We start from the raw sequence: 12,595 nt of genomic DNA, 5'->3' as shown, positions 1-12,595 counted from the left end.
GCTTAAGCCCAAGAGTTTGAAGTTGCTGTCAGCTGCGATGTCACAGCACCCTACTGAGAGTGACATAGTGAGACTCTGTCTCAAAAAAAAAAGTCTTGAAATTTTATTAAATCCTTAAGGACTGTTTTGAAATATTTTTAGTGTTCAACCTTTAAATCTAAATGCTACATGTCCATGGAGAAGTCCTAATTCTGAGAAGGAGCTGGATTTTGCTGATAGGAGGTTTTTATCTGTGGAGGACTCTGGACCCACAGAAAAAAAAATCATACTGGGCCTCACGAAAGTAAGGTTTGTTTACAAATAGCTTCAGATTAATAGAAAACGTCCTGCTCAGTTTTAAAAGGAAGAAAACAGAGCGTGAAAGGCCCCTGAGTGAGGGTGACATACATCCAAAGCTAAGGCCTGTGCCCATTCCTAATGTGGGGAGGACCTGGTGGGGCTCACCGGGTTAGAGGCTCAGATTCTTGCACTGGTCACTTAAATCATACTTTTTGTGATTAATTGTTGTCCAACATAGCTAAATCTGACATTATGTTAATAATACACGTAGATGATGTTGGTTACCTATTCAATTTTTAAATTTTTAGAGCAGTGGTTCTCAACCCAATGTGATTTTTGCCTCCTGTGGGACATTTGGCAAAGTCTAGAGACATTTTAAAGTGTCACAACTGAAGAGAAACTACTTGTATCTAGTGGGTAGAGGCCAAGGATGCCACTAAACGTCCCTCAGTGCACAGGACAGCTCCCAACCCTCACCCTTTACACACACAACAAAGAATCATCTGGCCAAAAGTGTTGAGAAATCCTGATTTAGGGAACTTAGAAGAAATCAAGTATCCAACCTCTGAGTACTAGAAATTGTAAAGCTATTATTGTGAGGTCAGGCCTTTACTGGTACTAATTCACTCCCTTCCCACAACCCCGTCTTCTTGTCCCTGCTTTTATATATAATTGAGGCATGTGGAGGTTAGAAAATTTGCCCAGGATTACTCTGCTTTTGACTGCAGGCAGCCAGGCTTTAGAATCCTAGTGCTTAAGATTATACAATTGACCTTTCACATATACACCAGTGAGTGAACCAACAGTCACATCCCACAGCAAGCAGTAAGTGCAAACCTTTAAAGAAAGGTCTCCCTGTGTGATGACATTATCTGTTTCTGCTCAGAGCTGGCCATTATGTAGTCTGTGTACATTCCTGGGTTCTTCATCATCGGTCACTGATTATGAGGATGGGGCCATGCCACTGAACAGAGAAGGTGCTGAATAGAGACTCTTGAATGAACTAATGAGTGATCTGATGGACAGGTAGAGACGGGATGGCCCACAGCTGAACAGCATTTCTTCCCACTCTAGCCCTTTAAATGAACCTACTCAGACACCCGTGTTTGCAGACCTTCTTGACTGATGGTACAGCAAAGACTGGAGGGGTTCACAGGGCTATCTTCCATGTGAGTTGATGTGCCTGACACCTGCCCTAGACCCAGGCTCCAGAAATGAGGAGAAAACAATGACTGGGCAGGGTGCAGTGGCTCACGCTTGTGATATTAGTCTGGGAGGCTGAGGCGGCAGGATCAATTGAACTCTGGAGTTAGAGACCAGCCTGAGCAAGAGACCAGCCTGTCTCTACTAAAAGCAGAAAAAAATTAGCCAGGCATTGTGATATGCGTCTGTAGTCCCAGCTACTCTGGAAGCCGAGGCAGGAGGATCACTTGAACCTAGGAGTCTGAGGTTGCTGTGAGCTAGGCTGATGCTATGGCACTCTAGCCCGGGTGATGGAGCAAGACTCTATCTAAAAGAAAAAAGAAAGAACAAAGAAAATAGGGACTGAAACAGGGGGGTGTGGGGCCCGAGGTTTTATGTGGATGTTTTAGGGGATGGGGAAGAGAAAGGGAGAACCACCTGGAAAGGAGAAAGCTGCAGAGACAGGCAGGCAGGATGGAGACGGTATGACTGTGTCAGCTCTCCAAGTAACACAGCGAGCTTGGTCTTGGAGGACCCTCAGGCCTGGGGTGGTTTTTATCTCAGTCAAGGGAAGCCCCAGTACAGGATACCAGGTCTATAGGCAAAGTACCTTTGTGTGACTTGCTTACCATTGTATCCCCTGCACTTACAACTATACTGAATGAATGAATGAAAGGAGCAAGTTGAAACTGCGATGGATGATCAGAGAGAAGGTTCTGATGCCCGCAGCAATGGTGGGAATTTGAGTCTTAGGACTACAGTCAGGTGGCTTACAGATTAAGGGGATAGAAGGTTGGTTTCAAAGTGACAGCACTTGGTAATTTGATTCCTAAGGATGATCTGGTGGGCTCTGGAATTTTGCATGACCCTGCTGCTTGCTGTATCTTCTGCAGCAAAAGAACAAGGGGGGGCAGGTGCTCCTGTGGCCACAACCCTGCCCTTCTCCCTTCCCAATCTGGGTGGGGCATGAAAGCCAGCAGGCCTGGGCATGAGGGTGTTTTGCTCTCCCTCTGCCACCAGTGTGTCCTTCCCCCACCCCACCTTCCCTTTCTTCTTCCCTCTTCCAGGATATCTGAAGGTAAGAGATCAAGAGTTCAGCTCTAAATAGCAATCCATATTTAAATGTTTTCTGAATGTTCATACATTCATAAATGGCAAGAACCCAACTGGCAAGATTATTCAGAACACTAGGGTTTTTTTTTGTTTGTTTTTGTTTTTAAGAATCAGTAATTTAAAGGCCCAAACAGGGAGAGGGATCTGTTTAGGGCTCCACAGTAACAGAGTCAGAATTCAAACCCAGGTCTCCGGACTCCTAGATTGTTGCTGCTTCTACTGTTAGTGATTTTTAAAGTATTGTCCTGGGAGGAGCCAGGCATGGTGGCACCCACCTATAGTCCCACCTACGCTTTTTGTAACGTAGGTCTGGGACTTTTGTAGGATGTAATATATCTTCTAGAACAAAGATGAGATCTACAAGGCACATTTTCACCATAAGTTACCCAGTCTGCTGCTGCATTTTTCTTTCTCATGAAACCTTTTTTTAAGAGACAGGGTCTGGCTATGTTGCCCAGCCTGGCCTGGAACTCCTAGGCTTAAGTGATCCTTCTGCCTCAGCTTCCCTAGTAGCTGGGACACAAGACACACTTGTTCTTACTATGTGGTTCTCTACCTACCAAAGGCATTTTACAAACATAAGGCTCCCCAACTAAGACATGGCTAAGTCTGGCTTTTGTACATACTGATATAGAATTGTTATTTCTGTGCATTTTGATATAGAACTATTATTTTCATCATTGATGCCTGAAAATACAACATTATAAACTTATACACTAAATATATTCTCTCTAAAAATCCCTTATATTGACCATTCCAGGTCACACTCACCTTAGTAGCACTAGAATTGGCAGAAGAATCAGCCCCATAAATTTTAAAGACTTCCTCAATTGAGATACTGTTCTGTTAAACAACAATAACAACAAGATATTATTATATCCTGACTTGTCTTTTATTAGAAAACAAAGATATTATATATCTCACTATGTCTACAATTGCTCTTGGATAGTGTGGGTACTAAATACAGTAATTACCTTCTGAGTAAATGGATGAGTCAGCTCTTCAAAGATCAATTAGTTACATTTCTCATTGCTGGATATTTTTTGCCTCTGAAATAAATGTTTTCACACTACAGTATAGAAGTTGGTCTTTATCATTTTAAATAATGAAACATTTACCATTAGCAACTCCTAAACATATAGAAACATTAGTTTAAAAATGACACAAATATGCATTAATATCAAAATATGGGTCAGGTGTGGTGGCACGTGCCTGCAATCTTAGCTGTTCAGGAGGCTGAGGCAGAAGGATTGCTTGAGCCCAGGAGTTTGAGGCTACAGTGAGCTCTGACTGTACCACTGCACTCCATTCTGGGTGACAGTGAGACATATTCTCTAAAACAAAATAAGACGGACAAACAAACAAAAACCCACAAAATACATATAGTAGATATGAAATATCTGTGTATGCAAGCTTCTTTTCCTTACCATTAAGATTCCAGCGTAAGATGATAAAATCATAGCTTCGCGCTCTCTGCGGTCTGGATATGTGGGTCTGCCATGGAATGGCGTTTTCCTAATGGGGAATATGGATAAAGAACAGGGGAGGATTTATTCTTGTTCTTCTTGACACCTGCCAAGGTAGTCGTGATAATCCATGAGTGATCTGCAATGGCTGTGTGCTATCTGCTTATTTATAAAATTGATATGACTGTCCCTGCATCAGTGAGACACATTTTGAATTTTTAATCTTCTGATTATGACGATGAATTTGCCCTCATCTATTCATGTTTCACAGACTTATCAAACATTGGCAGACTGGCCACCGTGATGGATGTTTACGGCTTTGCCAGCCACTATCCTTTCCCTTTCCTGCGGCAATTTGCGTAGGGGAAACTGCCCAACCCCACAGTAAATCTACATGCTTCAGGGAAGCCAACAACACACCTAGATTCCAAGAATGCAAAATATACTGTAGACTAAGCTAGTCGGGATATTCCATTCCTCCCTTTCCATTCCCAGGCATCAGGGCAAATAAGCTGTTGAAACACAATTCTTTGATTTTTTTTTTTTAAATCCATCTTCCCCTGGACTAAACATTACAATGAGGTAGGCTGAAACTAACACTGGTATCCACCCAGAGGAAATAGAGTTAAGATGTAGATTCTGGGCTGGGCACTGTGGGTCACACCTGTAATTCTAGCATTCTGGGTTACTAAGGCCAGAGGATCAGTTGGGGCCAGGAGTTCAACACCAGCTGGCGCAAGAGTAAGACCCCATCTCTACAGAAGTAGAAAAATTAGCTGGGGGTGCTGTGTGGGCACCTATAGTCCCAGCTTCCTTTGCTCAGGAAGCTGAAGCAGGAAAATCACTTGCGCCCAGGAGTTTGAGGTTGCAGTGACGCTATAAAGATGCCACGACCTGGAGCAACAGAGCAAGTCTCTGTCTCAAAAAAAAAAAAGGTAGATTCTAGTGACATTGTTTGAGTTTTGAATTAAACCATGCCCACCTAACACAGACCTACCCACTAACCTTTCAGATATAGATGCAGTGAAATCCCCTTCCCCATTTTTTTCCCCCTAAGACTGTTCAAATTGGATTTTCTGCTTATTATTACTAAACCCTAACAGCTTTCTCTATCCAAGATCTGGTGTTTAATCTAAGGATGTTGAACAGAAAAAAATAACTGTCCTCTGTGCTAAGATATTAAATCCTGGCCCCCTTAGTGCCATGTTCTTACCAACTGAGTGCGTGTGCCCACACCCTATACATGAGAGAACATGATGCTAATCATCCTGGAAGGAAATGTTTTCTGTGATTCAAACAGCTCACCTCTGGTACATATTTGCTTAAATGCTTAAGAAATTGTGTTTGCTAATAGTTAGGACAAGCTTGCCGTCTTTATCCCCAGATTAGTCATGGCAAATACACAAGATACAGCATCCTGTGTAAGAAGGTGTTTTATTTTACAGAAACCAACTAGCAGAGATATAAAATATGTAAACACAGCATAATTTCCTCAAGGTGGCAATGGTGGGGTTTCTTCAGGGCCTCACTGAAGAGGGCTGTTCACCCTGCAGAGTTTTCACATCACAATGCATTAAGACGGAAGACACAGGCTAGGGCTGGGACGTCCTCTGTCATTAATCACAGTCACACATCAAGGAGAACACCAACAGACCTATTGCAACTTACACTTCCTCCCAGTCCAGCCACGTTAAGTCTTCTGAGCGATTCAGCCACTGCAAAGCAACAGTGATGGCCAAGTCATAGTGAGCCTGGAGGTGGGAAGCACAGAGAGCTGGAGAACAAGTTGACACCCTGGCTGCACACTCCCTGGCCCCACTGACAATGGCACGACTCTTTGTCATGTCTAAAGTGGGAAGGACCATCAGCTATGCCTGGGAACATGATGCCCAGCCAGAAATATTTAGGGCTTGTCAGGCGTAAATGGATCTCCCACTAGAGCAGTCATCTGATTTACGTGGTCTAGAAAAGAAAGGCGGGAATCTGAGCTCAAATCTAGGTATTGCCAACAGCTCAGTCTATCCTTAGGTAAGTGGTGATGCTCTCTGGGTCTCAGTTTTCCCAAATTTTAAAATAGAAAAGGGTAGGGGTGGGGGAAGAGGGTGACAGAGAATAATTTCTTATTCAGTGACTAGAATGTCAAAAATGCGCTCCATCCCCAGACCCAGAAAAGGGAAAGTTGGTTCTGTTTCTCTTTATTTCAGGTGTATTCTAATACTTCACCATTCTTTAAACAATAGAGTTATTTCTTCCAGGGACCTGACCAAACTAAACAATGAACTTAAATAAACAAATAAGACAAAATGGACCATGAACAATCGTTGAAACCTAATGGAACATTTGATGTCTGGGCCAGCAGCCGTAGCATCACCTTGTTAGATGAGGCCCATGAGTTATGCAAATCCCAAGCCTCGCCCCAGACCTCCTGAATCAAAGCATCTTGTAATAAGATTAAGTAAGTGGGGTGAAGGCTATGTTCACCAGTTTGATGTAAGCATTCTAAATTGTATACAAAACCAGCACATTGTATCCCATAGTTGCATTAATGTATACAACTATGATTTAATAATATATATAAAAGATGAAGTTGGAGAAGCACTACTCTAAACTATCTAATTTCTCCATTTAATATGTGTACAGAGAGAATAGGCTTAACTACTCACTCAGCTACGGGGAAGTTTAGGAAGTCAGTGAACCTTGCTTTACTTTCAACAGAGAGGAAGGGGAGAGAAGGAGGGGAAGAGCTTCTCTTTGTCATTAGTGTAACCATAGTACATGGCAGTGTCAAAACCCAAGGGTTTTCTGATTTCTTTAGAATTCAATCTTTATGTTGTTTCTGTGAACCAACTTCCAGAACCTAACACCAGTCTGGGTTTGAACATGAATAACATCAGGGGTTTTAGGATTATTCATTTGTTTGGTTTCCCCCCTCCTAATGCAAATGGATAAGAAATTATTATAAGAACTACATGACAGCTAATTTTGTCCAAAAATATTTTAATCCCATGCCCATAACACCTGTCCTTGCCTGTTACTGGCTTTCAATCTTCTCTCCTGACAGTAAATAACTCTCATGATTTTTTATCGCCTCCTTCTCTTTTTCCTTGCTGTTTAGTGGTTGAAATGACCATTTGGAGAATCTTAGGATGAGGAGACGATGAGAAAAGGGACTTTTGTAGGGTGAGGGTCCACATTAGCCTTGTTTGTTACAGAAATCAACCTTTGTTCTGTCCCCTTAATGCACACGTAAGACAATTGTGACTTGCATCAGCAGGCCTTTCTTTACCATGTCGTCTAGCAAGGTGAGTTGCCGTCTTCCTTTTGGGTCAAATTCGTTTTCCCGAAGTCTGATGCCAATATAATCTCCCCTTAAAAGCAAGAGAGCAGCATTGAACCATCGGGGTTACATGGGGCCCAGTCTGCCCGAGGAACTTTTCCTTCCAAGCCTTCCCTCATCCATCAAAACATAAGAGAAGTCACTGATGTTTCGGTAGCTGAGTTAATATTCAATTTAGGTTTGCCCACTAAGTCTACAATGCTATGGGTTTACATTGTCAAACTGTAATTAATTAAAATCGCATTCATCTAAAAATTAAACTTGCATAGCTAGGAGAAGTTACAAGAAAGCAAGACGTATACCAAATACCCACACACAGAAAGGGTTCTGCGAGACCAGAAGGATTGAGACCCACTGTTTAAAACAATGAATTCCCTGCTGCCAAGGTTGCCTTCAGATAGAAGGTCCAAAGCTGATAAATTCCAGATATATAAAATTCCGTATGAGATTTATTCTTTTGCCTGAAGGCATTTTCTTTTTAGAATGCAAATACCGTTAGGAGGAGATGTGCATAAAACTCGATTAGTGATTCTGCTTTAGTGTGTCCTTGTCAAATCCCTTTCCTAAGGGTGACTTTTAGTAAGTGGAGATAGAATAGGTGCTGCCCTGGAGAAGTCGGAGAGAGGGAGGGGCTGGACTGTGGGAAAACCCTGGGGCATCTCTGGAGTTGATTTCAGCACATCTCAGTTTCACACAAGGTCTGTTCTGTCTGTCCATTTACCACACTAGAACACTTTGGCCTAACTACTGTGTGGAAAATAAGTTTATTTCTGGCTTCTAAAAGCTTTTCTGGCTCAGCGTCTATGGCTCAAGTGGCTAAGGCGCCAGCCACATGCACCTAAGGTGGCGGGTTTGAATCCAGCCCCGGCCACCAAACAACAATGCTGGCTGCAACCAAAAATTAGCCGGGCGTTGTGGTGGGCGCCTGTGTCCCAGCTACTTGGGAGGCTGAGGCAGGAGACTCGCTTGAGCCCAGGAGTTGGAGGTTGCTGTGAGCTGTGATGCCACAGCACTCTACCCAGGGGGACAGCTGGAGGCTCTGTCTCAAAAAAAATAAAAATAAAAGCTTTTCTGTCAGCTCATTAAGCTTATCTAGATTGATAAGAAATCTTAGATTTTTGCTATGCAATTCCAAGATACACATAACTTGAAAGTATGTGTATTTTGTATGTGTACAATTTTATAGCCAAAGCTTAAATGCACTCCTTGGATGTAAAGTTGTATTTATATCCATTTGAAATTCTAATTCTTTGGGTGAGATATGTGGAGGAGTTGGCATTCCTGACCATAGTCAGTTCTTTATTATCATATTGGCCTCCAGACACATACATGTATACAACATGAATTCATGTATAGTTTATAATTTATTCCAGCATTTCTAAGAACTTATTAAAATATAATTCTCTTTCTTTCTCCTTTTTTTTTCTTTTTTTGGAAACAGAGGCTAGCTACTTGTCCAGGCTAGCATGCTGTGGTGTCAGCCTAGCTCACAGAACCTCAAACTACTGGGCTCAAACAATCTTCCTGCCTCCACCTCCCAAGTAGCTGTGGACTATAGGTGCCTGCCACAGTGCCCGGCTAATTTTCCTATTTTTAGTAGAGACAGGGTCTCCCTCTTGCTGAGGCTGGTCTCTAATTCTTGACCTCAAGCAATCTTCCCACTCAGCCTTCCAGAGTGCTAGGATTACAGGCATGAGCCACAGTGCCTGGCCTTACAATTTTCTTAGTAGGCAGAAAAAAAGACACTTGATGGGGACAGTGATAAGGTCTTTGATGACAGGGGCATTACTGTTGTGTGTGTAATATGTATGAGAGAGAACATAACCTTTCTTTTCTTTTTCATATGGTTTGTAATCTTTCACCAATAGTTCTTAAGTACTGACTCAAAGAAAAACTACCATGCACGGAAAAAGAATGTCCATGGTAAACATGACGTTTTCTGTGTTCAGAAAAAGTTCAGATGTCAAGAAAAAGGAGATGAATCATTTAGTCAATGCAGCTGGCAATGAAAGAGGCAGTGGCTGCAATGTGAGCACCGGGCTGTTGGGTATGTTTTTTAGGAATCCCTCCTCTTCTATCTTTCACCAGCAGGGCCATCCCTGTCGTCAGTGGTACATCCTGCCCATGCAGCCTGGCTAGAACATAGACTCAGCTATGAGCTCTCAGGCTCTAGAATGGCATGCCTCAGATGTGCAGGCTGCCAGCAAACATCCTCCCGAGAGTTTCGGCATCTTGCCTTGCACCACACGTGAGGCCTCCCTGGCAGGAGGCAGAGGAGGACAGAGCATCTTCTGGCTTTCTCTGTAGTACAGGCATAGAATATTCTTTAGGTTTTTAACACCTTGCTAATAGTCAAACCATCCGAGACATGAAACCCACCAAATGCCAGGTGTTATAAAGGACAGTTATTCTCAGTCATACTTACAGGAGCTTTTTCACTTCCTTCTTTATAAGCCTTCTTTCCATGGTGAAAGGCGTATCAGCGGAGCAGGCATCTGCAGTTTACATTTGCTCTCTGTTGGGAAGATCCAGCCTCTCTGAGCCTAGAGGCTGCAGCAGCAAATCAGAGAGAATTTGAATGAGGGAGGCTACTGCTCCAAATACCAGTCATGGAGTCTTAGGCTCTGGAAGGGATCCGAAGGAATGTTCAGCCTCTAATTCAGCAGGTTTGGGGTCAGAAAGTGGTCTGCAGGCTAGTACACTCTAGTTTGCTTTTTTTTTTTTTTTTTTGACAAATTTTATTCCTTCCAAGTTTCTCCAATCCTTAACCTTGCTATAACCTAGCAAATAAAACTGAAATCGCTTGTGTAATAGCTGATGAGACTGTCTGGGCAGAACCATCCAAATAGATGAACTGTGATCTGCATATATCTGAGATTTTCCACGTGTGTTCCACACAGTGGTTCCCAGGGAGCCCTCCCTGGTGCTCGCAATGGAATTTTTAATAGAACCCATCTATAATCCCCAATGGCCCAGAACTCCTGGAAAGAACGTGTGTCTTTAGCAAACAGGTCTTTGGTTCCTACCCCCAGCCCCCACCATTAAACCAGAAATTGAAGATCAGGTAATGGGGTCAAAGGAGTCTGAGGTCACAAAAAAGGAGTTTTTTGAAAAAGGAGATTCTGATAAGTAAAGTCTGTTGTGATGCTGAATATCTTATTAATTTTCTTTGATTATAATTAATAAAGTTTCTAGCTCACACACACAAAAAAAGTATCACTCCTGGGGCCGGGCACAGTGGCGCATGCCTATGATTCCAGCACTTGGGAGGCTGAGGCGGGTGGATTGCCTGAGCTCACAGGTTCGAGACCAGACTGAGGAAGAGCAAGACCCTATCTCTAAAAAATGGCCAGGCACTGTGGCAGTCTACTTCGGAGGCTAAGGCAAGAGGATCACTTGAACCCAAGAATGTGAGGTTGCTGTAAGCTAAGACTCCTCGGTACCCTACCAAGGGTGACCAAGTGAGTCTTTGTCTCAAAAAAAGAATATATATATATATATATATCACTCTTGAATGGGGTGCTCAGGGAGTGTTCCGCTCACCAACCAGAGGTATAAATGGGATATCAACTCAATTTACAATGTTTTATGTCTTTAAAAAGATTCAAAGCAAATTGTGATAATTAACTTCATGTGTCAACTAGGCTGGGCCACTGTGCCTAGATATAGGGTCAAATGTTATTCCAGAAGTTCCTGTGAAGGTGTTTTTCAGATGAGATTGATGTTGAAACGGGTGGACTTAGAGTAAAGCAGATTACCTTCCATCTGAGTGGGCCTTACCCAATCGGTTGAAGGCTTTGGTAGAACAGAGGCTGGCCTTCCCTGCATAAGAACAAGAAGGAATTCTGCCAGCAGACAGCCTGTAGATTCAGACTGCCAACCTCCTGCATCTGATTTTGGACTGGCTAAGCCTCCACAATCATGCAAACCAAATCCTTAAAATCAATTTCTCTCTCCATGTACATATGTTTACATAGATAGATATATACACATTTGTATATATGTAAGCTGGGATTAATAGGCATTTCAGTTTACGCTGCACCTGCCACATGTATATATGTGGTTTATTTCTCTGAAGAACCCTCACTAGTACACGAATAAAACAAAAATGTTAAGAGTTGTTGACTCTGGAACGATGAGCCCATGGATGTTTATTATATTATCTTTTGTACTTTTTATATTGGGCGTGTGTTTTTAAATCACTCCTCTAAAGACAGCTGGAAAACAAACTTCCAAAATTTAAAATAATGTAGGCTATAAATGCTAAGCTTCATTTGATTCAGTTCTCTGACAATAAGCAAAGAGCAAGAGGATGCCACTGAGATGGCAGAATTCTTCCTCAGGCCAGCTTAATGTTTGGGGATCATTCTTGCTGCAGCTACACCTGCTTCAGCCTTTTGGAAGTGGATGGGACAAGTATAAGGAGAAAGAGGGGAGGAAAGTGGAGCATTCCACTGGGAATGGATTGACTAGAAGACAGTAATGCGTTCCCTGCAGGACGTCAACCAGGAGAGAAGGCTGCAAGCCAGAGAGGTGCCCCATCCCCTAGAGAAGGAAAAGCACCGGCCCCAGGGCAGCTAGCTGCCGCCATGCGTGTTACTTCAGGGCCAGCTACTTGGCTCTCTTCAAGTGTTATCTAAAAAATGCTGGACCCGATTAATATGCCAAAAGCACTTTTTTACTCTAATGTGCTGTAACTAAAGTATGACATGTATTTCTGTTCTTTGTTTTTGTTTTTGTTTTTGACAACGTAGTCCACATTGATCTTATTTTCTTTTTTGGAAAAATCTGGCATGTATTAAAAATTCTTCTGATTCAATAATTTGGAGAAACATTGATTAATAGACCATTCGTCTTGTCTCAATTCCTTGACAGAGCATATACTCACTTAGCACTTACTTTAACCCATTCTTGCATTCTTGTCTTATAATTCTGAGCAAACCCTTTGAATTTCAGACTTACAAGTTATACCACTGGCATTTCTTGGTTGCTATGACAGCTTCCCCAGAGGCCCTCCCATTTACTGTGGCATAATCTGTAAAAGTTTAAAATGTAAAAATAGGAGCATCTCCCATTCCTAACCCACTAGACTAAAGGTCAGGAGTCCCTGCGCCGCCTGGGTGTCCTTGGACAAGTGGATTTGCCTCTCCATGTTTTTGCATTTCTTCCTCTGTAAAATAAGAACTAACCTATCGGAGAGATTCCTTTCAGCTGCAGA

The 12,595-nt window shown here is 42.6% G+C and overlaps 1 protein-coding gene across 1 annotated transcript in view; it reads right to left on the bottom strand.

Moving 5' to 3' along the window:
* Nucleotides 1–9,843, bottom strand: part of CUNH2orf80 (chromosome unknown C2orf80 homolog) — a 22,153-nt gene extending 12,310 nt beyond the window's left edge. The window contains exons 1-5 of the mRNA XM_012802128.1: nucleotides 9,803–9,843; nucleotides 7,327–7,408; nucleotides 5,709–5,791; nucleotides 4,002–4,089; nucleotides 3,346–3,417 (exon numbers count right to left, since the gene is read on the bottom strand). Of these exons, the coding sequence (XP_012657582.1) occupies nucleotides 3,346–3,417; nucleotides 4,002–4,089; nucleotides 5,709–5,791; nucleotides 7,327–7,408; nucleotides 9,803–9,843 (366 nt within the window). The remainder of the gene's footprint in view (nucleotides 1–3,345; nucleotides 3,418–4,001; nucleotides 4,090–5,708; nucleotides 5,792–7,326; nucleotides 7,409–9,802) is intronic.
* Nucleotides 9,844–12,595: the final 2,752 nt, after the last annotated feature.

This window comes from Otolemur garnettii, unplaced genomic scaffold (assembly GCF_000181295.1).
Source record: "Otolemur garnettii isolate 467f Iridium unplaced genomic scaffold, OtoGar3 scaffold00013, whole genome shotgun sequence".
Classification (NCBI taxonomy): domain Eukaryota; kingdom Metazoa; phylum Chordata; class Mammalia; order Primates; family Galagidae; genus Otolemur; species Otolemur garnettii.
Note: the sequence above shows the minus strand (reverse complement) of the source record. Positions and strands in the feature narration are given on the sequence as shown.